The sequence below is a fragment of the Osmerus eperlanus genome, chromosome 14 (genome assembly GCF_963692335.1).
Source record: "Osmerus eperlanus chromosome 14, fOsmEpe2.1, whole genome shotgun sequence".
In the NCBI taxonomy this organism is placed as follows: domain Eukaryota; kingdom Metazoa; phylum Chordata; class Actinopteri; order Osmeriformes; family Osmeridae; genus Osmerus; species Osmerus eperlanus.
In genome coordinates, this window is record NC_085031.1 from 8,959,655 (window position 1) to 8,985,941 (window position 26,287).

The window sequence follows — 26,287 nt, forward strand, 5'->3', positions numbered from 1 at the left end:
TTTGAGTTGGTTAAGTTTCGTTGCAGAAATAAACTGCATTACCCATCAGCCAGAGAATAGACAAGCGTTGCCAGATTGAAGAGACTCCCCCTTCCCTTTTCCTGAATAAATGTGAAATCGGTGTATGTGTTCATTGGAAATGGGTCACACTTTAAACACAAAATGTACTCTCTTTTTAACCAGAGAAAGCAATACCATAACATACATATTTGTGGCACCAAAAACAGACAAACAGACAAACAGACAGACAGACAGACAGACAGACAGAAAGATAGATATATAGACAGAACGACAGACAGACAGATAGATAGCCCCCTGCCTGACTGAAAACTAAATTATATCACACAAGCAACTGACAATAATATCTAAAAGAACACCATGTTTCTGTAGAACATAGCTAGCATGATGTTTTTCAGATTTCTTCTGCTATCATGTATGTTACAGTCACGACACCTCTTAACTTTAAATAAAAGGATATTGGTGTGGTAATGGAAAAGGCCTCGCAAGGAGTTTAGGACGTCTTGATAGAGGGATATTTAAGTACCTGGCAACCCCCGACGCAATTCTTGCCTGAGTATGTATCTACAGTGGCCATATTGAAATCTCAAATCTAGCAGTAGTCTGAAAATTCAGTGTCGCTGTCTCATTTGGAGACTCTGAAATATTGCTATCCTTTATTTATATCAGGGGGTTTGGGCCAGACATTCCACCTGAGACCCTGCCTTTACTGGACGGCAAGTTGTCTCTGATTTTCGTGGAAAAATGAGTCCAACTGATGCTAAAAGAGGAGCTAAACGCAGGAAGAACAAGCGGGGCGGTGGCAGTAGCTGCAGCACTGTCTGCAGTACCAGTGGCAAGGCCGGGGTTTCAGCCACGGCCCTGAGTCCTCAATCCACGGCAACACCCTCTGTCTTGGGTTTTTTGACATCGGGGAGTACTGGGAATGGGAACATTGGTTCCATCACTGGCATGAACGGAGAGGTAAGAATGCTACAGTCGACGGCAAGTGCATGAAAGCTCAAAACGAGCGCTCGAGATTGCCATTAGATAGGAAGCCAATGTAGCTATCTAGCTTGTCTAGTTAGCTAAGTTAGCTTGCTGCTAGCTCTCACATCAACGACACAGACATCTTGGCCTGACATTTCTGAGACCAGACAACCTAGCTAGCTCGCGAGCTAAAAACGGTTAGCTAGTTAAATATTGATATGACAACGTATTATAGACTATAGCTGTCTAGCAATCTATGTGATATATATTTCCAATGCTAGCTCACCATATTGGTTTCTATGCGCTGCCGTGTAACATTATTGTTGACAGTTGCTTGTGCAGTAGACTCACTCAATGTTTACTACAGTACTGTTATTTGACAGGTACACGAATGGCTATCTCAGCTAGCTAGCTAGCTATCTAGCTAGTAGTCTAGTTAACTGCAGTAGTAGCTAGCTAACTGTCTAAAATTAACTAGCATAGACTTGTGCACAGCCACTGGCGCAGTCTTTCTTCTATGTTAACATCTTGTAGTTAGAGCTAACATAGCTTGTCTAGACTAGATGGCTTGCTAGATGCCGGTTCGCCTTCTCGATATAAGCCTTCTCGATATAACTCCGAGCTAGAATAATAAGAGAGTTTGTAAAATAATCTAAAGTTAGCCTAACACAGTAACTACTAGTAGTTTCCAAGAGATATCTCCTTGTCGTCTCGCATCTTAAAGGGTAGTGCTAAAGCTAGGCTAGCTGTAATCAGAAAGTCTCTGTCAAGAGTCAACTGTCATCGGATTAGCCTGCTAAGTTTAGTGTATGTTTACTCAAACGGATAATTTAATAGGGAACTAGCTAGCAAGGTTACCACTCAAGCCTGGCGTTGATGTTTAATGGAAAATAAACCCCAAACAACCAAAACACCTTGTCACACAGCCAATTAATAAAAATGTATGCAAAGTCAGCTAAATAGATCTCATTGTTTTGCTCCTAAACTAGACTAAAACATAAGGGTGTTTTATTACGAGTTAAGTCGTGCTAGATGTTGACAACCTGGTTCAGTTTCCAATTCAGTGTAAATGTATGGGTCATATTATGCTTTGTAGTGGCAACCTTTAATGTAAATTGGGTTTAGTAGATTAACTGCTGTACATCGGTAAATTATCCAAAATGTAATTTGTAGATGTCTGTTCGGACTCACACTCATTTAGATTTTTCTAGATAACATGAAGTGGTGGTTTGACGTAATATGAACTTTCTGCCAATATGTTTCTTGCTTGGAATCTGGTGCCAGTCTTGAGGGGCTAGTCTGAAACTGACATTGCAAAGACAAAAGTCTGACTTGCTCAATTCGACTGACTGTTTCCAGAACAGGGCTTTTTCTGTAGCGAGACAAAACGTGATATGACCATTCTAGACACTGGATTTTAAATCTTAGTTGAAATCTGGTGTCTACAGCTGCTCTTCCTGCAAGTCATGTGCACTTTTATCCCTGTGTACCCCCAGTGGTGACATGTTCTTAAACAAATTTAAAAATTAATAAAATGTACAACAATATTGAATACAGACTAGTTTAAGTCCCTGTTTTGATGTATTTTTGTTGAGATCTGTAGGTCAACATTCCTCAAATTGAATCTAGCAACTCCTAATCCAGGCTCCACTATGATTATGTTACGATTAAGTTCTCAGTACTCACACACACAAGTGGACTCACTGTCTGCCTGAATATACTGCTAGCCAAAGCATTAACACGAAATGCAATATATCTATACATGATCCTGTCTACCTCACTAGCTAATCTGTGTCCAAATCACATGATGGAATTAAACGATACAGAGTTCAAATGCAGCCTAATGTAGCGAATGTTTCTCAGACAAACGTTGACAATGTGTTTGCAGTTTGGCGGGTTAGCATTGGATTTATTATTGTTTGTTTATTTCTCCCAGGTCCCAATGAACGGAAATGTTACACAGTTTACAGAGGGCCCTGTGAATTCCGACTTCTCCGGAGTCCTGCAGGTAAAGCCCTGCTGTAGCTATCTAAGACTTCTTGAGTCTGATGCCAGTGAAGAGCATCAGTGTTACCGTGTTGTCTGCCAGCATTGTGTCAACTCAAATGTTGGGCTACTGGAACCCTCCAGAGTTGCTAGTAGTTGTGCTACCAGGAGGTTGAGTGAGAAGAATACTTCACTGGTTCACCAAGGCCTAGGGCCTCTTGTCAGTTCAGTCATCCCCATTGCATCCCAATGGTTGCCTCTAATATTTTTCTGTTCAGCATTATTGCCTCACTATGTGTAAAGCACCTTGGGGTCTTTTAAAAGGCGCTTATATCAATGAAAGTTATTCTTCTTCTTGAATGCTAGCCTTTTCTTCCCGTCTCCATTCCAGACTCCGTTCACCTTTGGGCTCAACCAGCGAGCGCCCTACACCACGGGTGACCGCTGCCTTCTCTGTAGGAGTGAACGCAAGGACAACGGCCTCCAGCAGGACGTGGGCCTACCGGGGCAGAATGGCACCACAGCATCCGCCAAGCCCCCCAGTGCCCTGCAGCTGCCCCTGTGGGTGTGTCCCGACTGCAGACACACGGTTGAGAAGGAGGACCATCATGCCGTTCTGGAGGACTCACTGGGGGTGAGGACGTGGGAGATCCCCCCTTGGGAGCGTTATATTGGAGTCATATGTTCAGTGGATGAGTGATATGATGGTTCATCTCCACACTTGGTCATGTATTGTATCTTGTGCTGTATGGCATCCCATCTGTGTTATTGTTTATGTTGGATCTCCTCCAGTGTTCTTAACCAGCTCAAATATCCTTCAAGAAGGCATTGATTTCAAATCAGACCCCGTCCCTGACGTTCTCCCTTCCTCCAGAACCAGGACTTCCTGTTGCACATGCCGCTGGGTAACGGAGGCGTGGTCCAGGAGCCGGTTTCCGGGGGTCGCCTGACCAGCACTGCGCCTACATTACCCATGCTTCCTGCCCCAGACCTCACCGCCCCGCTGACGGCTGATACTGTGTGCAGCTGCGAGGCCTGCAATGAGAGACGGTTAGTAGCTGTGTTGTCGATTCTGAGTGGAAGACATGGTGTTATCGTTGCGCCGTCCCAGAATCGGGCGTATGTAATATTGGAGTTTAGATGTTCTTGTTGAACTGTGTGTTGACATTTGCAGACCATTCTTTGTCACTAACCACTGAAATACGTTAAGAACTGTGCTTCTGGGCCATGATCACCTGCTGTCGTTCCTATGTGCATTATTAGTATTTTATTATATCGCTTTGGATAAAGCATCTGATAATGGATAAATTAGCAAATGTGCATCCTGACTCTAGGGATACACCGATCCATAACAAGACCATAGAATGATGATACGTAGTGTCTAATTGTCTGCCCATGCAACGTTCATAAAACGGTCACCCCTGCCGTGACCTATCGTTGACCTTGGTGATCTTGTGGATATCCAATTACGTATCGTCTCTTGATTGCTCTTGTCTGACACAAAGGAACCAATGGGCTCTTTTCCATAGAATATTTTTTCCCAGAGCCTGCCTAACCAACACTCATAGCAGACTAAACTAGAGAGGGTACAATTTCTGGGGAAATTGTGGGGTGTGCTTGCGTCGGTCTGAATCTTGGAGCAAAATGAAGCACAGCTGTCAGCTATAGTTGGGTATATACAGGTAGCAAAATGGTGTTCACTTCACTTATGTACTGAACCAGACTGTTTGACTTACCGTAATATAATCCTAAACTGTGCAACGATACAGTGACACATCACACAAGCTTGAGTTCAAATACATTATTTAATGTGACATTACGTACTGTACATTCAGTCGGGGTCAGATGGCTGAGCGGTTAAGGAGTCGGGCTATTAATCAGAAGGTTGCCGGTTCGACATCCTTGACTAAATGTAAATTCAAGTCTTAAATTGCTGAGCAACAGCAAAAACACAGGCAGGGATACAATAGCAACGCTACTGCTAAATAACTATTTAGCTGGTCGGCTCCATGACGCCGGGTAAGTAGGGCTCGTGAGACTGCTACCTCTCAAGAGCCCTTGACTGCTCACCAAAAGAACGAAGGGGAACGTATCTATGCGTCGTTGCTAAGGTATGCTGACGTTGTGACGTTAGGCTAGCACTGAGTTCCCCTTTGCCACACAAAACTATTTGTAACAAAAAACGTAATTCAAGCCTAAACAGTGTAACGGAACGTAAATAAAAATACAAGCAACGCAATTGCTAACAAGACGAACCTTTTGACACCGACGTTGTCTATGTAGTCCAAATATTGAGGGATCCTTGGGGTGGGAAAAGAAATAATAATAATAAATATATATGAGAGAGAACAATGGTTTGTGCTTGCCGAAGGTATTCGCACAGCATCAAGGGCCCAGGTCTTAAGCAGTATGTTGCCCCCCACCCCCCATAGGGAGATCTCTGCAGAGTCGGAGCGCGAGTCGCAGCAGCTACAGAACCATTGGTCGGAGGTGCGCTACCTAGTGCGTGGCATCTACCGGCAGACAAGCACGTCTTGCGACAAGGAGGGAATGAAGGAGCTGGTGGACAGGTAATTCGGCCTTTCTCTCTTTTGTTTTCTCTCGCACGCACACACTCTCCCTCTCCGTGTCTCTCTCTTTGTCTCTGTCCTCTCTCTTCTCTCTCCCCACCACCCCTCTCTCTTCTGATGTCTTCATTCTTCATATGTTCCCTATCCACTTCATTCCATCCTTTTCCTCCAGCGGTAAAGGCGCACTTAAGCTCTACACAGATCTACTTTCATCTGGCATCTCCCTCAGAGCGGGGCTAGATCTAATTGTGCCTTCCCCCTGCCCCTCCACCCCTGCCCCTCCACCCCTGCCCCTCCACCCCTGCCCCTCCACCCCTGCCCCTCCACCCCTGCCCCTCCACCTCTGCCCCTCCACCACGCAGGCTGTGTGAGAAGGACCCCTACCAGTTGTACCAGCGCCTGGAGCAGCAGGCCAGGGAGTACGTCCTGGAGATGAAGGTGCGGCTCCTCAAGCACCTGTCGTCGGGCTCCAAGTCCCCCCCCACCACAGCGGCAGGTCCGGCCCGGGCGGGCTCGGCAGGGGGTGTTGGTGCCCCCCAGGGCCCCCCCCAGGGCCCCCCCCAGGCCCATCAGTTCATCTCCCTGCTGCTGGAGGAGTACAGCGCCCTCTGTCAGGCAGCACGGACCATCAGCAGCTTCCTGCTCACCCTGGTCAGTGGTTAGCTGCAGGCCCATCGGTTAGGTGATGTTTGCCAGTCCTGATTATATATATATGTGTGTGTGTTTTTGCATTCACACCAAACTTTGGTTTATCAACTCGGAACAGAAGAAGATGTTCAGAAGATGTCTAAAATGTTTTTTTAGTAATTTGACCAGCATGGCCCCCAGCAATGCTTCTTACAGCTATGTTATTAAGGAACCTTTTGCTTTGTAGTTACCGATGTAATGAGCTTTTGTTGCTGAGTGACAGGACCATCCTATAGACCAGGCCGCTGAGTGTTTCTCTGGGTTGCTTAGGAGAACGAGCACCTCCAGAAGTTTCAGGTGACGTGGGAGCTGCACAACAAGCACCTTTTTGAGAACCTGGTGTTCTCTGAACCCATCTTGCACAGCAGTTTACCTGCACTGGTCGCACAGCTGAGGTAAAACACTGTGCTGGCTAGAGCCTTCTTCTTTACACTGAATCGCAGCTTTTGTTTAACTTTTTGATTTGTAATGTGTATGTTGTGTGGTTTTGCATAATGTAGTTATGTGTTTCTTTCAGGACGAGGGTAAAATAAATGTAGTTTTCCAAGGCAAAAAGTTCCAACCTAGAAGGTATTTCTATGATTTGTTTGTATTCAGGCACGGCACAGCCTCTCATGACTCGTACAGCGAGGACATGTTCAGGACCCTGCTGGAGAGCCACCAGCGGCTGGAGCAGGAGATGGCTGCTGTGGCCACAGAGTGGCAGGACTGTGAGAAGAGGATTGACGACTATGTCGACGAACAGGTGGGCACAAGCAGACGTGCACACACATTCACCTACACACAATGCTGTGTACATTCCCTGGCTTTTCAGATGGTACAAATTTACTTTTAGCACTGGGAAGTTTGACATTAAATATTCACTAATTTCTTCTCTGCTTTGTTTGGCAGCTGCTTTTCAAGGGGGATGGACAAAGTCTAGCTCACCGACGGCCAGAGCCACACAAGTCTTTAGTTAGTAAAAATGTAAGCGGTTTAAAATGGAAACAAACTTTCAGGGCATTTAAAATGACCACATTCTGATGTTGACCGTTTTCTGTCAGGTGTAGTGCATTTCAAATCTAATATTCCTGCCCATTTCCTGTTTCTTGTCTTTCAGACTTTGAAAACAAAACAAAGAATGCTGAAGGAAGACTGGGAATTTTTCAAGCAGACAAGGTTCATAGAGGAACAGGTAAATAAAATGTTGCTACAGTTAGGTCCATAAATATTTGGACATTGACACAATTTTCATCATTTTGGCTCTGTATACCACCACAATGGATTTGAAATGAAACAATCAAGATGTGCTTTAAGTGCAGACTTTCAGCTTTAATTTCAGGGTATTTACATCCAAATCAGGTGAACGGTGTAGGAATTACAATACATTTTATATGTGGCCCCCCCTTTTTAAGGGACCAAAAGTAATTGGACAATTGGCTGCTCAGCTGTTCCATGGCCAGGTGTATGTTATTCCCTCATGGGAGTTCGTTATTTCATTGACAAGGAGCAGATAAAAGGTCTAGAGTTCATTTCAAGTATGGTATTTGTGTTTGGAATCTGTTGCTGTCAACTCTCAATATGAAGTCCAAAGAGCTGTCACCATCAGTGAAGCAAGCCATCGTTAGGCTGAAAAATCAAAACAAACCTATCAGAGAGATAGAAAAAACATTAGGTGTGGCTCAATCAACTGTTTGGTACATTCTTAAAAAGAAATAACGCACTGGTGAGCTCAGCAACACCAAAAGACCCGGAAGACCATGGAAAACAACTGTGGTGGATGACAGAAGAATTCTTTCCCTGGTGAAGAAAAACCCCTTCACAACAGTTGGCCAGATCAAGAACACTCTCCAGGAGGTAGGCGTATCTGTGTCAAAGTCAAAAATTAAGAGAAGACTTCACCAGAGTAAATACAGAGGGTTCACCACAAGATGTAAACCATTGGTGAGTCTCAAAAACAGGAAGACCAGATTAGAGTTTGCCAAAAAACAGCTAAAAGAGCCTGTACAGTTCTGGAACAACATCCTATGGACAGATGAGACCAAGATCAACTTGTACCAGAATGATGGGAAGAGAAGAGTATGGAGAAGGGAAGGAACTGCTCATGATCCAAAGCATACCACCTCATCAGTGAAGCATGGTGGAGGTAGTGTTATGGCGTGGGCATGTATGGCTGCCAATGGAACTGGTTCCCTTGTATTTATCGATGATGTGACTGCTGACAAAAGCAGTAGGATGAATTCTGAAGTGTTTCGGGCAATATTATCTGCTCAGATTCAGCCAAATGCTTCAGAACTCATAGGACGGCGCTTCACAGTGCAGATGGACAATGACCCGAAGCATACTGCGAAAGCAACCAAAGCGTTTTTTAAGGCAAAGAAGTGGAATGTTCTGCAATGGCCAAGTCAACCACCTGACCTAAATCCAATTGAGCATGCATTTCACTTGCTAAAGACAAAACTGAAGGGAAAATGCCCCAAGAACAAGCAGGAACTGAAGACAGTTGCAGTAGAGGCCTGGCAGAGCATCACCAGGGACGAAACCCAGCGTCTGGTGATGTCTATGGGTTCCAGACTTCAGGCTGTCATTGACTGCAAAGGATTTGCAACCAAGTATTAAAAGTGACAATTAGATTTATGATTATGTTAGTTTGTCCAATTATTTTTGGTCTCTTAAAAAGGGGGGGGGGGCACATATAAAATGTGTTGTAATTCCTACACCGTTCACCTGATTTGGATGTAAATACCCTGAAATTAAAGTTGAAAGTCTGCACTTAAAGCACATCTTGATTGTTTCATTTCAAATCCATTGTGGTGGTATACAGAGCCAAAATGATGAAAATTGTGTCAATGTCCAAATATTTATGGACCTAACTGTATGTCAAAACTTGTTTTTCTTCTTTTCTTTGGTAGAGTTACATACAAACGGTCTCTTCATTTCTTCTTGTCAGTTGACCAATAGTAAGAAGTCCCTTGCTGGAGACAGTAACTTCACAGACACCATGAGGATGCTGTCGTCCCGACTCAGCATTCCTGACTGTCCCAACTGCAACTACAGAAGAAGGTGAGTCCCCCAGGAGCCCTGCCACCTGCCCACAGTGTCTAGCAGTGCTACTTCTTTCTTGTGAGATAAGACGCAGTACCTGGAGTTGATGGTACCAAAAACACCCCTACAACTTCTCAGTCCTGGTACCTCCTCCATGTCTCCCCCAAGGTGCACCTGTGACGACTGCAGCCTCAGCCATATTCTCACGTGTGGCATCCTGGACTCCTCCATCGCCGAGGACCTCCACATCAAGCTGCCCCTGCAGGCCGAGGCGCCTCCTCTCCCGCCGCACCACCCCCACCCCTCCCACCACCACCCCCACCGGGACTACCTGGTGCTGCACCCTCCCAGCCTCTCCTCGGGGGCCAGCTCGGCCTCCGGCTCGGCCTCCAGCTCCCCCATCACCATCCAGCAGCACCCGCGCCTCATCCTGCCCCAGGGGGGCGGCAACACCTTGTGAGTACAGTTGGCATGGAGACAAGCGGGGTCAGCAGGTACAGAGCAATGAGGAAACTGTCCTTGGAAAAGCTCATGTTCCATGGACTGATTTTGTAGCTGTGACAGGTGTCTGATGGCCTGTGTAGACCAGCCGGTCCACACCGGTTTAGACCACAAGTATGTTGTGGTTAATCAGACCGGGCTTTTCAGTACATTTATAAGGAAGTCTGATGGTCACTGTTGTTCTGCCTCTTGATTAAGGCATTCATCTCTTCTGTTGACTTTCTCTTTCTCTCTTTGTCGTTCTCCCTTCCCCCCTCCGTCTGTCTCCTGTCACAGCGGCAGTGATGATGATGAAGTGCCTCCACTGTCAGCCAAGTTCGGGGACATCTACCCCATGAGTGGCTACGAGGACCCAGGGGTCTTGCCCGCCATGAACGGCCTGCATAGCCAGCTCAATGGAGGAGGAGGAGAGAACAAAGAGGTGTGTGCTACTTGGGTGTTCACACAGTCCCTTTTTTATCTCATGTGTCTCCCCTTCCTTCCCCCATACCCTCCCTCCCTCCCTCCCTGCCCCACCACCCTCAACTTTCTCTCCAAACTCTCATCAACCTGTGGATCTCCCCCTCTCTCCTCTCTCTCCTTCCCTCCCCTCTCCAGTCTCCTCAAGGCAGTAGCAGCAGCAGCAGCTCGTCTGAAGGCGACGAGGAGGAGGCCGACGTGGAGAGTGGCGGCGAGCCTCCCGGACACAAGAGGAAGCACTCCCCTGGGAAGAGCAACAGCCCTCCCCCATCTTACCACCACCACCAGGTACAACACACACCCAGCCTGTCACAGCTGTGTAAGCACTCTTGAAACGGGGGGGGAGTGTTTTTGGAAGGTGGGTTGACTGCTGTCCAAGACTGTTAGGTCCCAGACGAACATGAATGAAGACATGCCGGCGGCCATCTTGTGTCTTCGTCTTCTCACAGATGGAACAGATCCAGCACGCTTGCGAGTGCCACGTCTGCTACCAGGACAGCTCCTCCTCCGCCCTGGGCCATCCCGGGGCGCCCCTCCCCCCTAGCCGTCTCCACGGCGCCCCCGCCCCCCACTTCTTCACTTCGGACGCCAAGGCCCCTCCGTCTCACCCGGCGCTCCAACTCTACCCCCACATCCATGGCCACCTGCCCCTCCACACCCTGTCCCACCTGCCCCGGCCTCTGCTGCACCCGACGCTCTACCCTCCCAGCCCCCCGCTTTCTCACAATAAGGTGAGTGGTTTGCGTCATATTGCATATGACTGCAACAACCCCCCCAATCTGAGCTCATATTTCCCTATCAGGGGGGTGGGGGTTGTGGCCCTGACGACCACCACATGACACAGAAAGAGATAGTTTGACAGGCGCAGACATACAGTTCATGGCTTTTTTTGTAAGGATGTGACACTTAATGTATTGTCCCTTACTGGTGTTTTTGGTGGTTTCAACTAGGGAACTTTCATTGCATTTCCTCCTAAGTGGGGATTTACACAGAGGAAGTGTGATTCACGTCTGTATTGTTGCTGCAATGGCAGAGTTTCCCCACAAGAGGTCTCACTGCATTATCAGAGTTTTTAATTAGAGAGAAAGATTGAAATCACTATCAAAACTAGATTTATATATATGTATATATAAAAAATCATAAATATTTTTAGTAGTTGTATATGTATTTTCCATTCAATAACTAGTAATTAGAAGAAAAAGCTATGACATAATAAAAAATGTAGATATTATATAAATACTCATTACTCAGTATTTTTCACCTTCCCGCTTCCAGATCAATATTAACATAATTCTCTCACTTTCCATCCCTCTTCTTCTTCCCTCCCTTCCTCCCTTCTTCCTTCCCTCAGCCTCTCCCTCCCGCCCCAACATCAAACCACTCAGCGGCCAAACAGCCGGCGTTCAGCCCCACCCTGCCAGACCACGTCTATCAGAGCTGCTTCGGTAATGGTGGGGGCGGGGCGGGAGACTGGAACAGCTCGCTGCAGTGCCTGTCGCTCAAGTTTGAGAACCTGTGTGATGCCGCCATGATGAAGAACTGGAACCCCTCCATGCTGCTGCAGGAACCTCTCCCAGGTGGGCTTGGAAGCTCAGGAGGACCCAACATACTGACCCGTTCATGTTCCCTCTGAGACTGGGGATCTAGGGTTCAGATTGGGCCTGGGTGTCATCAAGCTGGAGATATTCTTACATCAGTCCTTAATCAATATATATGTGATTCATTTTGAATTGCCAATCAATCCTTTTGTGAGTTCTCTGTAGATAGATAGTAAGAGAGTGAACGTATCCACTGAACAGACGGACTGGTTTGGACTGGTTTGATCTGGTCTAACCAGTGGGTCCTCATTTTCCCCCCACAGGAGACATCCTAGGACCACCCCTCCCTGACGTGCCCCTGCCTCCCCCCTCCTCCTCCCACCACGGGGACCACCCCATATCAGGGGAGTCTCCCCTCCTCCTCCCTCCGCCTTCTTCCTCTTCCTCCTCCTCCTCATCGTCCTACTCCTCGTCAGAGCACAGGGAGCAGAAGAAGAGTGGCGCCAAGAAGAAGTGTCTTTATAATTTCCAGGATGCCTTCCTGGAGGCCAACCGGGTAGTGATGGCCACTTCGGCCTCCACAGCCTCCGTCTCCTGCACCGCCACCACTGTCCAGTCAAGTAATAACCCATCCATCCACCTAGCATCTAAAAGACCCAACTCCTTAGGTAAAACTGGAGGTAGAGGCTAGCGGCTAGGCGAGGTGCTAGAGGCTAGCAGCTAGGCTAGGCGGGGTGGTAGAAGCTAGCAGCTAGGCTAGGCGGGGTGGTAGAGGCTAGCAGCTAGGCTAGGCGGGGTGGTAGAGGCTAGCTGCTAGGCTAGGCGAGGTGGTAGAAGCTAGCAGCTAAGCTAGGCGGGGTGATAGAGACTAGCAGCTAGGCTAGGCGGGGTGGTAGAGGCTAGCAGCTAGGCTAGACGGGGTGGTAGAGGCTAGCAGCTAGGCTAGGCGGGGTGGTAGAAGCTAGCAGCTAGGCTAGGCAGGGTGATAGAGACTAGCAGCTAGGCTAGGCGGGTGGTAGAGGCTAGTAGCTAGGCTAGACGGGGTGGTAGAGGCTAGCAGCTAGGCTAGGCGGGGTGGTAGAGGCTAGATGGTTGGGCTGTTGTATGGGTTTGAAAAGGGTGTTAGCTTAGCTTAGCCTGCCATTGTAATACCTGCGTCACCTTTTGTAATGTCAGTATCCGTACCTCCCACCCGCTACCTCCTCAAGGTTTTTCACCTGTGTTCCTGTGTCCTCCTTCCTCAGGTGACGTCTTTCACAGTCTAGGCAAAGAGGACCACAGGCTGATGCCCCCAGGTGCCCCTAGGAACAGCCCGACTGGCCTGGCCTCGCTCCCCCCGCTCTCCGACCAAGCCCTGCCCCTCGCCCCCTCCACGCACCTCCCCAGCATGGCCTCGCAGCCCTTCCCACAGATGGCTGCCCCGGTACCAAGCTTCATGGAGGCCCACCAGGGCATGTGCCTCTCCCCAGCTGAGCCCCCAGCCCCCCCGGCTGAGGGTCCCATCAGCGCCCCTCCCAGCATCTGCAGGTAAGTTCACTTCCAGATCTAGAAGCGGCGAATCCCAAACACAACCTTAAATATACGGTACTAAACACAGTAATAATCAGAAACGTTAAACTCACCCGCTGTTGCAACTTGACCTTGCCACCCCAGTGACCCGGAGTGTGAGGGCCACCGCTGTGAAGGCAGCGGGGCGTACGAGCACCAGGCGTACGACGGCGAGGAAAGCCAGGACGAGGACAGCTGTTCGGAGCACAGCTCCTCCACCTCCACCTCCACCAACCAGAAGGAGGGGAAGTACTGTGACTGCTGCTACTGCGAGTTCTTCGGGCACGGCGGGGTGAGAGACATAAGCATACATTAACACACACACACTGAACAAAAGCATACACCTTTCCCCCGCGCTACATAATGTGAACACGCACAACCTTTTGATATATATCTATTCACACACCGTCTTAACTGGCTGTACAACAGTGTCTAATCGTGTGAATGACATGATAAGCATTATAACCTGTGCTGGTCTCTCTCCCCCCCTTCACTCACTATCTCCAGCCCCCGGCCGCCCCCACTAGCCGTAACTACGCGGAGATGCGTGAGAAGCTGCGGCTGCGCCTGACCCGGAGGAAGGAGGAGCAGCCCAAGCGGGAGGAGCCCCCCCCGGTGGCGGAGCGGGACATGGGCGTGGAGGACCACCGCAGGGTGGAGGACCTGCTCCAGTTCATCAACAGTGCCGACAATAAGCCCGCCTCCAGTTCCAAGGCCGCCAAGAGGGCCCGACACAAACAGAAGAAGGTGAGACGGTGACCTCTGACCTCCCTCTCCATCCTAGCTCCGACTCCTCTGCCGTATCGTGGGGTTGCCTCAGAGATCGGGGGGTCCCATCTGACTTGAGGTAGTAGAGCTAAGCCGTGTGTGTGCGTGTGTGTGTGTGTTAGATGGAGGAGAAGGCGCGTGTGGAGGCAGAGGCCCGGGAGCGAGAGGAGCAGCACTTCCTGGAGGAGCAGCAGCGGCTTCAGCGGGAGGAGGAGGAGGAGGCGCAGCTGCAGCGGGACCTCCTCCGGCTCCAGGAGCTGCAGCACCTCCGCGCCGCCAAGAAGAAGAGGAAGGAGCGCCCCAAGGACCCGGCACCTCCCAACAACCCCCAGCCCCTCAAACAGACGGCCCAGAACGTTCTGGAGAACCTGCAGAACGGAAAGTCCCAGTTCCTCCACAGCTTGATGTGCCTCCCTGGGCACAAGGAGCCACGGCTGGACTCTTCTGCACCCCATATCGCTGTCAACGGGCACCCTGCTCAGCTTCCAGCCCCCTCCCCACAGCACAGCCCAAAGAGCACCAGGGAGAAGGCCTCTGGCACGGACACCCTCAGCATCACCCCACTGCAGAACGGCACCGCAGCACTCCAACCAGACATCAACGGCAGAGCCAAGCCTAAACAGCAGCAGCCTGGCAGACCGCCTGCCGGCACTACCGGGACCAGGAAACCCCATGAGGGCACGCCCAAGGGCTTAGACCTGGCAACCAAGATGGTAAGCAACAGCACCACCAACAGCACTACGATCAGCTCCACTGCAACAGACACCAAAGCAGATCAGCCCAGGCCTGTTGAAGAGCCAGGCCCGGTCCAGTCCCCCGAGCGCAGGAGGGAGGAGAGGAGCAACGGCACCCCCGGAAGGAAGCCGCAGCAGCTGCTAACCAATCAGGCCAAGGAGGAGAGAAGGCCGCCTGTCTACAACCCCTCCCCACCCCCAGTCCTGGTCCCGGTTGCGCCCCCGGCCCTTCACACAGAGCTGCCCCAGCAGAATGGGAAGGTCCCCAGGGCAGAGTCCCCCCACCCCAGGACCAGCCACCAGGCCAAGGCAGAGTCCCCCCAGCCCACCAGGGCCAAGGCCAAGAAGAACAAGAAGAAGAAGGGGGAGAAAACAAACAGATCCATAGGTTAGTGTCCACCCAGCAGACAGGTTAACCAATCCAAATTCTGGTCTGTTAAAAACAAATTCTGTTTTGGATTTGACCCTTGCTTGTTTTTGGTTTTTTTGCATCCTTTCAGATGATGTGTTTCTGCCCAAAGACATCGACCTGGACAGCACTGACATTGATGAGACTGAGAGGGAGGTTGAGTATTTTAAAAGGTGGGTGTTCCAATAATACAAAAATAAACTGCAAAATACAATACATTTATTTCACCCCAAAAATGTAAAAGGAAAAACGGAGGAAAAAGCTTCTGTGTGACCAATGATTAAAAAGTGTTTGTTTGGACCGTCCCCCAGGTTCTGTCTGGATTCTGCCCGTCAGACCCGACAAAGACTCTCTATCAACTGGTCCAATTTTAGCTTGAAGAAAGCCACGTTCGCCGCACACTGACAGGGCCTTGCGGAGGGCCAACAGGCTGGAACTTGAAGCAAGACGCAATCATCCCCACATAGTCCCCCTCTCGCCCTTCCCTGACCCTCCTCCACTCTAAGGCTATCAACTGTCGACCCCCTACCCCCGCCCAGACTCGTCTACCTGTTTCGTCTCCCGCTGTGCCCAAATCTCGCCCACGCTGCCTTGCCCTGTCCTCGTCACTGTGGCTCCACCAGGAACCCAACATGACCGGTTCTCCTCTTGCGAAACTCTTGAGAAGAAAACAAATAATCTAAAAGTGAAGACGCCACCAATATAAAAGGAAAAAACACATCACAAAATGCTACTTTCTATCAATGATTACTTTTTTTTTTCTTGTGGGAGCTCTTGTGTGCTTTTAGTCCATCAGTGGGGAGTTGCTCTTGACTTCAAGCAATGTTCTAAAAATCGTATGTTTTGTTTGTTTGGCTTAGTAGTCAAAAATATGCTTGAATATTCTTGGATGAAAAAAAACACATGCGTTTGCTGAAACCCAGTACTGATAAAAAAGAGATGAATTTAAAAGCCTTTAATTCTGTTACTGTGGCTTATTACCCCCCCGTTACCTCAATTTCCTAGCACGGAATCTCTTTCAGATAACTTGACGAGGGAATGGGGTTGGTGTCTCTTCCCCCCCCCCCCCCCTCCTTTTCCCAACCCCAACTGAGACAAAGGCTTGATACTTGACTACGTTCTGTTCTGTTGGGGTTTATTCAGTTCCATTTAACAGACCGTTGAGTAAGTGTTTTTTTTTTTTTTTTCTTTTTTTTTTTTTTGACTTGTAGCCAGCTTGTATCAGAACTTTCAGAATGAAATTTAAAAAAAGAACAATACTCACACTATCAATCTGTTAGAGTGTATATTGTATTAACACTGAAGCCAAACTGGCTACTTTTTAACATATTGTTAAGTAATATTAAAATCTTGTCTTTCTTTTTTGAAAGATGGAATACAATAGTGTGGCAGGATGCGTGTGTTGTGTCAAACCTTCTTTCTTCATATCTTTGTGCAGCAGATAGTCTATCATCTTGGTTTACTCTTTAAATATCAGTCCAATGGATTTGTCAATAGATGTTTGCATGCGTAGGAAGTGTAGTATTACATGGCATGTGACGTGCATGTGACCAACTGGTCCCAGGTGAGTCAACTTTACTGGATTTACCAGGGTGGGGGGGAGGTGTCAGCTGTTTCATTCTGTTTGATTTTACTAGATCGCCCCCATGGGGGAACTGATCAGGGTGTCATGTGGGGATCTTTGTGTAAAAGCTATGTGTATGTGCCCGAGGCCCTGGAGAGACTACCTCAACTGGTGAAGTTTGCGTTGATGTTTGAGTACCAAACAGAGGTAATGCTATTTTGATTAGATGGATTGGGGTGGCTGTGGTGTTGCTAGGCTCCTATGTATCCATGTTCTCTACTGTGTCACTGTTGACATGCACAGCATGTTCTGATTATACAGGAGGATTGGTGGTACCGCATGAGTTTATATGGAGGGTTTCAAAGATGTTAATCCAGTTAACCCTTGTGTTATCTTCGGGTCATTCTGACCCATCAGTCATTGTGACCCACCGTCGTATTGCGACAACTTTACCGCATACCAAAACAAAGTGAATCATTTTCTTTTAACCGTTGGGCTGTCTCAGACCCCCCACATTGCGATGGTTAAAAGAAAATTATTTTTATTTGTTTTTGTATTGGGTAAAATTGGGTAAACACAACGATGGTTCGTTATGAACCTTTGGGTCATGTGACCCGAAGGCAGCACAAGGGTTAACAGAGTTAAAACCACACAGAGACCCCCCCCCCCCACTCGTCAGGTGTGACACCTACACAGAGGGAACTTTTCTGAGGCGGGGGCTATACAGTATCTTTTTTTTTTTTTAAACATCCTTTGTCTTTTTTTTTCCTCACATCCTGTCAGAAGGGCCTTTTTGCTCGTTTTGGTAACCGCTCTTACCGTCATGTGACACCCTGGTGAGGGTGAAATAACTAAAGGCAGCCCTCTGGGGGGGAGGATTCGTCGACTGGATGATTTATAAAAATGTTGAAGAGGTTTTTAAGAAATGTCCCTTCTGCTTTCAAACTTCATGAAAAAAAAACAAAAAAAAGCCTACAACTTGCACGCCAGCACCAGGCCCCAGACCTTCTTTCTGCGCACACACACGCAGAAAATGAGGCCAACGTGCACTGACTCCACCCCAACTATTTTTATTTTTTTCATAATGTTTTATACGCAGTTCTTAGAACTCATGTCGTTATTCATACGGGGAGGACTTCATGTATGCCTTGTTTAGCATCTATCCATCCATTAATCTATTATTTCTTTGTTGAGCCATTCAATTATCTATTTCTTTTATAATGCTTTGGTGAAGCTAGGTTAAACACTAAAACCTAGCACAGACAGGAAGTGAGCCAGTCTGACTAAACACATGATCATTGTAATTTTCCTCATACTGGACTATGCTTTTGACTTTCAATGCCAACATTCCCCTTTCTTACACATTCAGTCAAGGAGGGAGAGAAGGGAAATTCACAGCCCATCATAAGATGATGCCATAGAAATAGACGTCACAGTAGAGATTATTTTGATTTTGATATGCGTCAGGGTTCATGTCTGTGTCCTTCTGTCTGGCTGTGCAGCATGTTATCTGTCAGCCAGCGGTGATGTAAGAATGGAGGTGCCCTGCTTGGCCAAGGGAGCGAGATGAAGGAGAAGCCACGCTAATAAAAGGCCACCGAAACACCACACTGACAAGGTTTCCTGTCAGGCACAGGGAGATCATGGAAAACCCAATTCAAATGAGACAAACCAGTATTTAGATATCTGTCGCCAGGGTATTTATAAAATGATGTATGTACTGTATGTAACAAGCAAACTTGGTCTGCAACAATGCTTAGGTAAGGGATACGTGTCAAAATAAGATCCACATGAATGGCCGGACCCAAGGTTTCCCAGCAGAACATTACCCAAAGCATCACACTGCCTCTGCCGTCTTGCCGTCTTCCCATAGTGCATCCTGGTATGATGTGTTCCCCAGGTATGCAACGCACACGTCCACATTCACGTCACGTCAAAGAAAATGTGCTTCATCAGACCAGGCCACCACCTTCCATTGCTCTGTGGTCCAGTTCTGATGCTCACAGGCTTGCCTTCGCTCCCCATGTGCGTCAATGAGTCTTGGCCACACATGGCCTTGTCAAAGTCGCTCAAATCCTTATGCTGCCCATTTCACATGAACACATAAACTTTGAAGATAACTTTTTCACTTTCATTCCTTATCTATCCCACCCACTGACAGTGTTATTCACTTCACCTGTCAGTGGTTATAATGTTATGGCTTTGTCTATATATTTATTTATACACTGTATAATATATATATATATATGTTAATTTTTTTATCAAATGTGGTTCCTTCATCCTTGTTCATTGAGTTAACTCCAGACCTGGGACATGTCCCCATATTAGAGCCCAGGCTCCCTGAGCCAGAGAGATGCAGGAAAGCACCGTCTTGCTGGCTACGCAGGGTTGGGGTGTCTCAATGACAGGGGGCATAGCTCCTATAGGGCCATTAGGAGCCATCAGGCCTCTCAGATGGCTACCCGCAGCTTGTAATCAGTGGAGGGGGATCTTTTCATTGCAAACAGCCTGGGGCGTCGAAGACGTTGTGTACACCTCCATGGAACGGAGGGAAAGAGAAAGCACCCAGCTCACTTGAATTCACAATTGGAATTGCCTGGCAGAAGCACTCAGAGTTACTGGGTTGACCCTCGCTTGGCATAAAGACTTCGACGAAAGCAATCGACGCCAGCCGCCCCAACTTCAACTAATAATGATCTCCAGTTCCGAGTCTAGAGTCTATAGCTCCTCTTTCAAGTGAACTAGAGAGCGTCTGCTTTTCGGGAATTCCCTGTGTCTATGGTGGGAAATTCCCATTCTTTTCGGATACACAAGAGATTAAAGGCCATATCTATCCATTCTGTGTTTGTCTGGATGTCAGGCACACAGGAAAAAAGGTTTTCCCAATCCATGATGGGGTATAGGGACAGATCTGAGTAACACCACATTATGAAAAGCTGTTGGCGCCAGCAACGGATGTTCTGTCATTTGACTGCAGATTCATAGTTGTGTTCTTTCTGAGAAAAGGTCTCTGAGAATAGAAGAGGGATGTGTGACCTAATTGTTTCCACTCTATAATGAGGTGGGCGGTTTGTGTGTTGTTTGGTGTTCACAAATCCAGATATGTGTGTGGGTATAAGTGTTCAAGGGGGGAGTCCCTGGGAGCCCACCCATAACTTTACCCAAGGCAGCATGTGTATGGTTAATGTGACTGTCAACCTCTGAACAATATGAAACGCTCAAGTCGTCATGAACTCCCTGATCACATGACAGCTCAGGGGACACACAGAACCTCTATGTAAATGTTTAAACACCATGGGAACTAGTTGACGGTTATCAAACATCTTCCCCAAATACGGTCCCTACGTCATCCCAAAACTATGATTTGGCTGATCTTAGGTCTTCGAAACCTGATGGGTTTTCTCTCGTTGACCTTCTAGTTGCGTTTGACACAGTTTTACCCAGGTGTGTCTTGTAAAATGTGCTTCTTTCCCACAAGTGGTACTCAACCAAGGCAGAGTTTTGATCTTCTAGTGCCATAGCCAGGTGAACCTGTTGGGCTGCCCACTGTACTATTTAGTAGGTCCCTTCACAAAATTAAACAGAAAAATTGCAGTTAAAACCAGAAAGATCCTAGTCCTATTGTTGCTATGGCTGCTTCTTTGCAACCACAAGGTTGCAAAGAAGCACAAGGTCTACAGGGTGTATACAGTCGTGGCCATAAGTTTTGGCAATGACAAATGTTGTGTTTTGCAAAGTTTGCTGGTTCAGTATTGTTTTCACGTTTGTATAGAATACTGGAATCACAATAAGGCACATTTCATATTTTTTCAAGCTTTTTGGGGGGAAAAATTATCAATATATGCATAGTCCCCTCTTTTACAGCAGTCAATCTCCTCTTAAAATCCAATCAGAATGATAGAGTGATCTAACCTGGCTAGAACTAGTTCACACTTTCCCCTGTGCTGATGATATGACTTACTGAAATTATGTTTGCAGTCATTTTATGCCAAGGCCCAGCAAGCTTTGCAAACACAAAATGTATGTCGCTCCCAATACTGTTGGCCACGGCTGTACACACATTCCTCTCATAAGGTTGACACACACACACACAAAGACCTTTAGTGCTTCGTCTACCCCCTCTTTCAACTTTTAAAATAACCGCCCACTTAATTTTAACTCAGACAAACTACACTCACAACAACTAACAGGTCCTAAACTTTGTGTTCCTTTCCTCTCAGAAGGATTGAATTGAGGTCTTGACATGAGACAACTGATCCTGATTCAGTTGAAACGAGAACTAGTGTCTGACTGGTCCGGTCTGTCCTTTTGTAGTGTTCACTTCAGCCATAGGACAGCTGGGAATGTGGCACACTGTACTGCATGCCCATTCAGACTACTCAGGGAAGGGGGTTTCCACCCTGTCCACATATACATACACACACACACACACACTCAATGTTTCAGCTGTGGTCAGAGGCACGTGGTCTCTCTACCACTACTCTACACAAGCAAATAGACACACTGACATGCACAGACAGTTCAGCAGCTTTTGAGTGTTTATCTGATGTCAGAAACAAATACATACGCACACAACCACCTCATTACCATCACAATCATTCTGCTGCTTTTTTCTCTTCCTCCCCACCGACCCAGAACATGTCCGGCAGTTACCATACTGACTAACCCCACACAGCCTCCCTACTGTCTGATTTCACAGAATAATGTGACACCATGTGATCGAGGCAAACACAAAACTTTTATTATAAAAAAATAAATATTTGTGAACAACAGCAAGGGATATTGTGATATTTCATAGAACTGAGCTAAAACAATGTCAGTCATGATTCAACTGAAAAAGCACTTTCTTTTGCATTTCAGTTGAGATAATGGAGCATTATGGGTTTATTGCAAGAATGTAACATGTGTTGGGTGCAAAAATTATTAATCCTTTTGGTTTTCACTGTTACGTGCCAGTTTCTAGAACAACACGGATAAAATAAATTAGATATAATACTGTGATTGAACTCTGTCTGTGGCATGTACAGTAGCTAGTTCAAAAAATATATCGGGTAAACTGAATAGATAATTTACAGACTCAAAAAGTATCATTAAAACATGTACAGCTAATAGCACCACATTAAGAATAAACTCAAAATCTTTAACCAGAGGGAAGCTTATGTATTTAAACTCAGTTAATTTACAATCTGTGCATTTAGGAAATCAATTTGGCATGAGATAAGAAGGATGTGCAACACGGTCATCATTTCATGCGAAGAATATTAATGGAGGTATATTTTATATTGCAGTGATATTCAATCACCTAGTATTTATACTGTCCATTCAAACAGACATCTTATGTTCTTGCCACAAAACACCCCTGCATTATTTGGGGGTCAATCTTATGTGAAACATAGTGGGACTGCTAAATAAAACATTTGACACTCATGACATTTAAGAGGTTTAGACCCTGAACTCGAAGTCAGTTCTTATTTGAAATACATTTCAAAAGTCCAAAACTTTCAGCCACATTTAGTGTTTTTCTCCAGTGCTCGGCTTTCGTCAGGTCCGGAATAGAATAACAAGTCAGGAAGAGATAATAGTCTAGAAGTCTCATTCATGTTTTGTACCTTTCACAGCCTGGCGCACTCCTCACAGTGGTTCAGATACTCTGTGGCCTGGTTTTCGTCAAACGTTGTGAAGCATCGTGGGCACTGTAGTTCTGACAGTCCCCGGCTCTCCATCCAGGCTGGGACAAGCAACTCTGTCTGTGCTGCTGCTGATTGGCTGGTCTGGTGCTTGGGAACCGGCAGGTCCGTGCTAGTCCTTAACAACGATTGGGCCGTGTCCATACGACGGTGAGGTGAGACTCGGACTCCGGTATGAACTCTGCATGTGGCCGTTGCGTCCTTACCACGACTCTGTCAAAGATACAGAACCACATTTAGCCTGACCACAACTGCTTGTCCTTAATATTGCTTATTATTGACCAGGAATTAGACAGCTATATCATAGAATAAGATGTCTATGTCCAGTCCTGTCCATGTTGTGTGAGACCTGGTAGCTCGTGGTACACTAAGGCCTCACCTGTGCGTGGAGCTGCTGCTGTAGGCGAGAGACCTCCTCCTTCAGATCCTGGATCGTGCCCTGTGCTCTCTCCCGGTCCGCTCGCTCCGACTTGAAGTCCTCTGTATAGATAAGAACCTGTGGGAGATCAAGAGAGGGAGGGATGAGGTCAGGTGAAGTCCTACCCAGGTGTGGTTCTGTTATCATATCATAATGAGGAAGGACACAAGTCGGGTTTCATGATCCAAAAACACTGGAATATGTTGCATTATAAGAATAAGAGAGAGCAATATTTCCATATATGACACTGACCTGTTGCTCTAGCGTTTGAATACATTCCTGGTTTTTCCTCCTCATGCCCTCCAAGTCTCTTCCAAGTCTCCCACAGTCTCTCATCTTCTCTTCCAGTAAGCCATTAAGCCTGGCTATCTCCTTCTGGAGCAACCCGCTACTGGGTGAGGCCAAGCCAGGCACCAAGCCTGATCCAGACCCGGGCCTAGGCCCAGGCCCTTCTACTGGGCTAGTGCTGGAGGTAGCCTGGGCACTGAACTCTTTCAGTCGCTGGCACAGTCCTCTGACGTACTCTTCCCTGCTCGCATCATACTTCTGCCATTTAGCGTTCAGAGCTTCAACCTGGGAAGAAGAAAAGGATAGTCATTCTCCCGTAACATTTCATTCTGTGTGCAAAGGCTTTTTCTGGTTGGGCCACTCAAATTTGCATGCAATGGTCGGTTCATTGTTAGGGGTAAGACCTGTTCTTACATGAGCCACGCTGTGTTTCAGCTGTCGGTTCTGCTCCTGCAGTTTTTTTACCAGTGCTTCCTGAGACCCGTCTGACATCTTCAAGAACAAACAGAAATCAAACCTCAAAATGAAACAGTCTCTCAGGGAATTCCAGAAACAATCAATGTCAGTCATGTACATCACTGACAGACGTGTAGAGGAAAATAATGGGACATTTTAGTAGACTAGATGACTGACAATTTCAGTTTCTAAATGAATAAATGCGGCATCAAAAACTCACCAACCTTTACAATACATGGGCTTACTAATAAAATGCACTTTGATTTTGACTCTTCATGGGAAAATCAATACTTACGGCAAATGTGAAAGATCATAAATAGGAAATTCACTAATTGTGTTGCCGAGCAATTATTCTCTTTTTCAGTCACAAATTCAGCAGATCAGGGGGCACAAAATAGCAAAGGTTCTTGGTAACGTTGTTACAAGTCACAGTTAAAAGTATTTTCTGACTGGGTCTGCTACGACTACAATATTACACACCTGCTTTGCCCTCTGTTGCGTCTGTTCCTCCTCCGTCACCCCTCCCTTCTTCTCTTTCTCCAGTCTGCCCAGCAGCTCCTGGCATACCCGGACTGTCGCTGCCAGCTGGGCTCGCAGCTGGTCTGCTTCCTCCACCAGGGAGTTGCACAGCACAGCTCGCGTGGCCTGGGCTCGATCCTTCTCCTCCAGCGCTCCCCGCAGCCTCTGGATCTCCTCGTCCTTCTCATGCTCTGGTTGGAGGGTGACGGTCTCCAGCTCCCTCTCCTTCTCTCTCAGTTGCTGCTTCAGCCTCTGGATCTCCTGGAGAGAGAGAGACACGGAGAATGTGAAATGGGGAGAGATAGAGAGAGGGAGGTATATGGAGAGAGAGAGTAATGGAGGAAGAGATGGAGAGAGAGGAGAATGACGGGGAGAAATAGAGAGGGAGGAGGAGAGGAGCAGTGTGAGGACGCAAGCTTTAGAAGATGTCAATCATACTCAAGCACACAATATTGTAATCCCCTAGTAGGTACAGTATATAGTTTCCCTTTGTGGGAACACACTGAGGGTTTGAACATGAATTGTGTGTGTTGTTCTTGGTAGAAGAAAGAATTGTTGCTCAACTGTCTTGACAACCCGTAAAACAACAGTTGCACCTGCACCCACACAGACGCTGTGAGATGGAAAAGTAGGGTTGCTGCTACAGCAACACCCACTGTACTTGTATGGTGGGTCTGAAGAGTTTTTTGTTTTTTGACAGTTTCACTAAAAATAAACTAGGCCTATATGTAAAAGATATGACTTTAGATCAATCATTATATGCTTATAATATATAGCTCTGTAATATATTACATATATATTATATATAATATATAGTTTCCTTATCAAAGAGTGTGAACACATCTATACAGAGTATTTGTCAATTATTATGAAACATGATAAGGAGTTTGTCAAATTTACCTGACAAACACGTCAAATTCCCCAGGGAAACGTCTTACTATACTGTTCCGATCTACTTTGTTCTGCTAATTTTAGCAGGGCATGTTATGTAAATTTCGTGGCTATAGAACTGATAAAGTTGTATAGGGAGAGATGTCAAGTCATAAATTATTGTAATTTAAACATTTTTAACGCATTAGCTATACACACATGAAAATATAGTAAATCAAAAAACAATAGACTAACCAGTTACAAAATAAATATTGAGTTACACGTTACTTGATCTGCATGATTTATTTTCCATGCATGACAATTCAGATTGCCAATAAATAGGCTACTTACTTGTTGACTCAACTCTGCTTGATGGGACGTGTTCACCTGTGTCTCGTAAAATTGTTGCTTTATTTTGCAGATTTCTTTACATAAACTTTCAATTAAGCACGTGGATGGTCCAATCACAACTGACTCTTGTCCTTCGACATTAATATCGATTCTCTCATATTTACCCAATTTTGCTTTAAGATCAGCAATTAAATTGTCCCTTTTGATAATCTGCTTATTCAAAGTATCCATCTGTTGTCGCGTTTCGTGATAAAATGTGTTCAAAGTATTGCAACTCCGGATTTTTGCTTTCAACGAATCATTGTCCACATTTACACTATCCATAGCAAGCGAGTATTTCCGAAGATTACACTAAAAGGACAGAGGGTAGCGAATGTTATCAATATTCCATAATTTGTTGTCCAATTTTCGTGCTTCGAGAGTTCTTCGCTAATAAAGCCAAATACTTTCTAAATTAAACAAGGAGGTCAACAAGCTAAGAGATGTGGCGCATCTCAATTTCGAAATGGTAATATTCCGACTGTACAGGGGATTTCCTTGTGGGGAGTTCCCCATTTCAATAGGCGGACTTTTCTTGTACTTTACTTTGCTTGTAGCTATGCCTACTAGGTTGGGTAAATGAACCACTCTGTTCAGCGTAGAAATTTAATTTCTAAGACACTTGTATTATGATTGTCATTTATGAAAATGTACACATTATTTAGATTAAGTAGCTGAAGAGCCTGTCGATAGTTTGTGCACATGCGTATTCAAGCCTGGGCTTCTGGACTCTGATCCATGTTAGTCAAGCTGCATAACGTGCTTAAATTCACACACCATGCAATTGCATCAGAATATTTGACCCAGACTTCAACTGAAATATCAACGGAAGCTGTAAACTGAAATGTGATGCAAGTTGTAAAAATGAGAAGTGTTTGAATGCC

General features: G+C 46.5%; 2 protein-coding genes across 3 annotated transcripts; one reads left to right on the plus strand and one right to left on the minus strand.

Annotated features, from left to right (window-relative positions):
• The first annotated feature begins 587 nt into the window (after positions 1–587).
• On the plus strand, positions 588–16,115 carry fam193a (family with sequence similarity 193 member A). 2 transcript variants are annotated; one of them, XM_062477275.1, is made up of 23 exons: positions 588–981; positions 2,924–2,995; positions 3,365–3,607; positions 3,848–4,023; positions 5,406–5,543; positions 5,906–6,194; positions 6,501–6,625; positions 6,828–6,975; positions 7,122–7,196; positions 7,330–7,404; positions 9,160–9,272; positions 9,423–9,710; positions 10,032–10,176; positions 10,353–10,502; positions 10,664–10,945; positions 11,566–11,791; positions 12,076–12,420; positions 12,997–13,279; positions 13,406–13,592; positions 13,808–14,047; positions 14,191–15,190; positions 15,303–15,384; positions 15,523–16,115. In XM_062477275.1, exons 1-23 carry the CDS (start codon positions 763–765, stop codon positions 15,614–15,616), a joined length of 4,995 nt encoding a protein of 1,664 aa, XP_062333259.1. In that variant the 5' UTR covers positions 588–762; the 3' UTR covers positions 15,617–16,115. The 2 variants fall into 2 exon arrangements, with proteins under 2 accessions (XP_062333259.1, XP_062333260.1); XM_062477276.1 differs by having other exon boundaries at positions 12,076–12,372.
• A 5,379-nt stretch (positions 16,116–21,494) lies between these two features.
• On the minus strand, positions 21,495–25,892 carry tnip2 (TNFAIP3 interacting protein 2). The gene is made up of 6 exons (XM_062477347.1): positions 25,365–25,892; positions 24,105–24,404; positions 23,583–23,660; positions 23,133–23,453; positions 22,842–22,958; positions 21,495–22,675 (listed from the first exon to the last, which is right to left on the minus strand). Exons 1-6 carry the CDS (start codon positions 25,686–25,688, stop codon positions 22,388–22,390), a joined length of 1,428 nt encoding a protein of 475 aa, XP_062333331.1. The 5' UTR covers positions 25,689–25,892; the 3' UTR covers positions 21,495–22,387.
• Positions 25,893–26,287: the final 395 nt, after the last annotated feature.

Coding starts and splice junctions, on each gene's coding strand:
- fam193a (XM_062477275.1), top strand. CDS start 763: ATGAGTCCAACTGATGCTAAAAGAGGAGCTAAACGCAGGAAGAACAAG. Junction 982..2,923: donor TCACTGGCATGAACGGAGAG/GTAAGAATGCTA, acceptor TATTTCTCCCAG/GTCCCAATGAACGGAAATGT. Junction 6,195..6,500: donor GCAGCTTCCTGCTCACCCTG/GTCAGTGGTTAG, acceptor TGGGTTGCTTAG/GAGAACGAGCACCTCCAGAA.
- tnip2 (XM_062477347.1), bottom strand. CDS start 25,688: ATGGATAGTGTAAATGTGGACAATGATTCGTTGAAAGCAAAAATCCGG. Junction 23,661..24,104: donor CGCAACAGAGGGCAAAGCAG/GTGTGTAATATT, acceptor TTGTTCTTGAAG/ATGTCAGACGGGTCTCAGGA. Junction 23,454..23,582: donor TGAAACACAGCGTGGCTCAT/GTAAGAACAGGT, acceptor TCTTCTTCCCAG/GTTGAAGCTCTGAACGCTAA.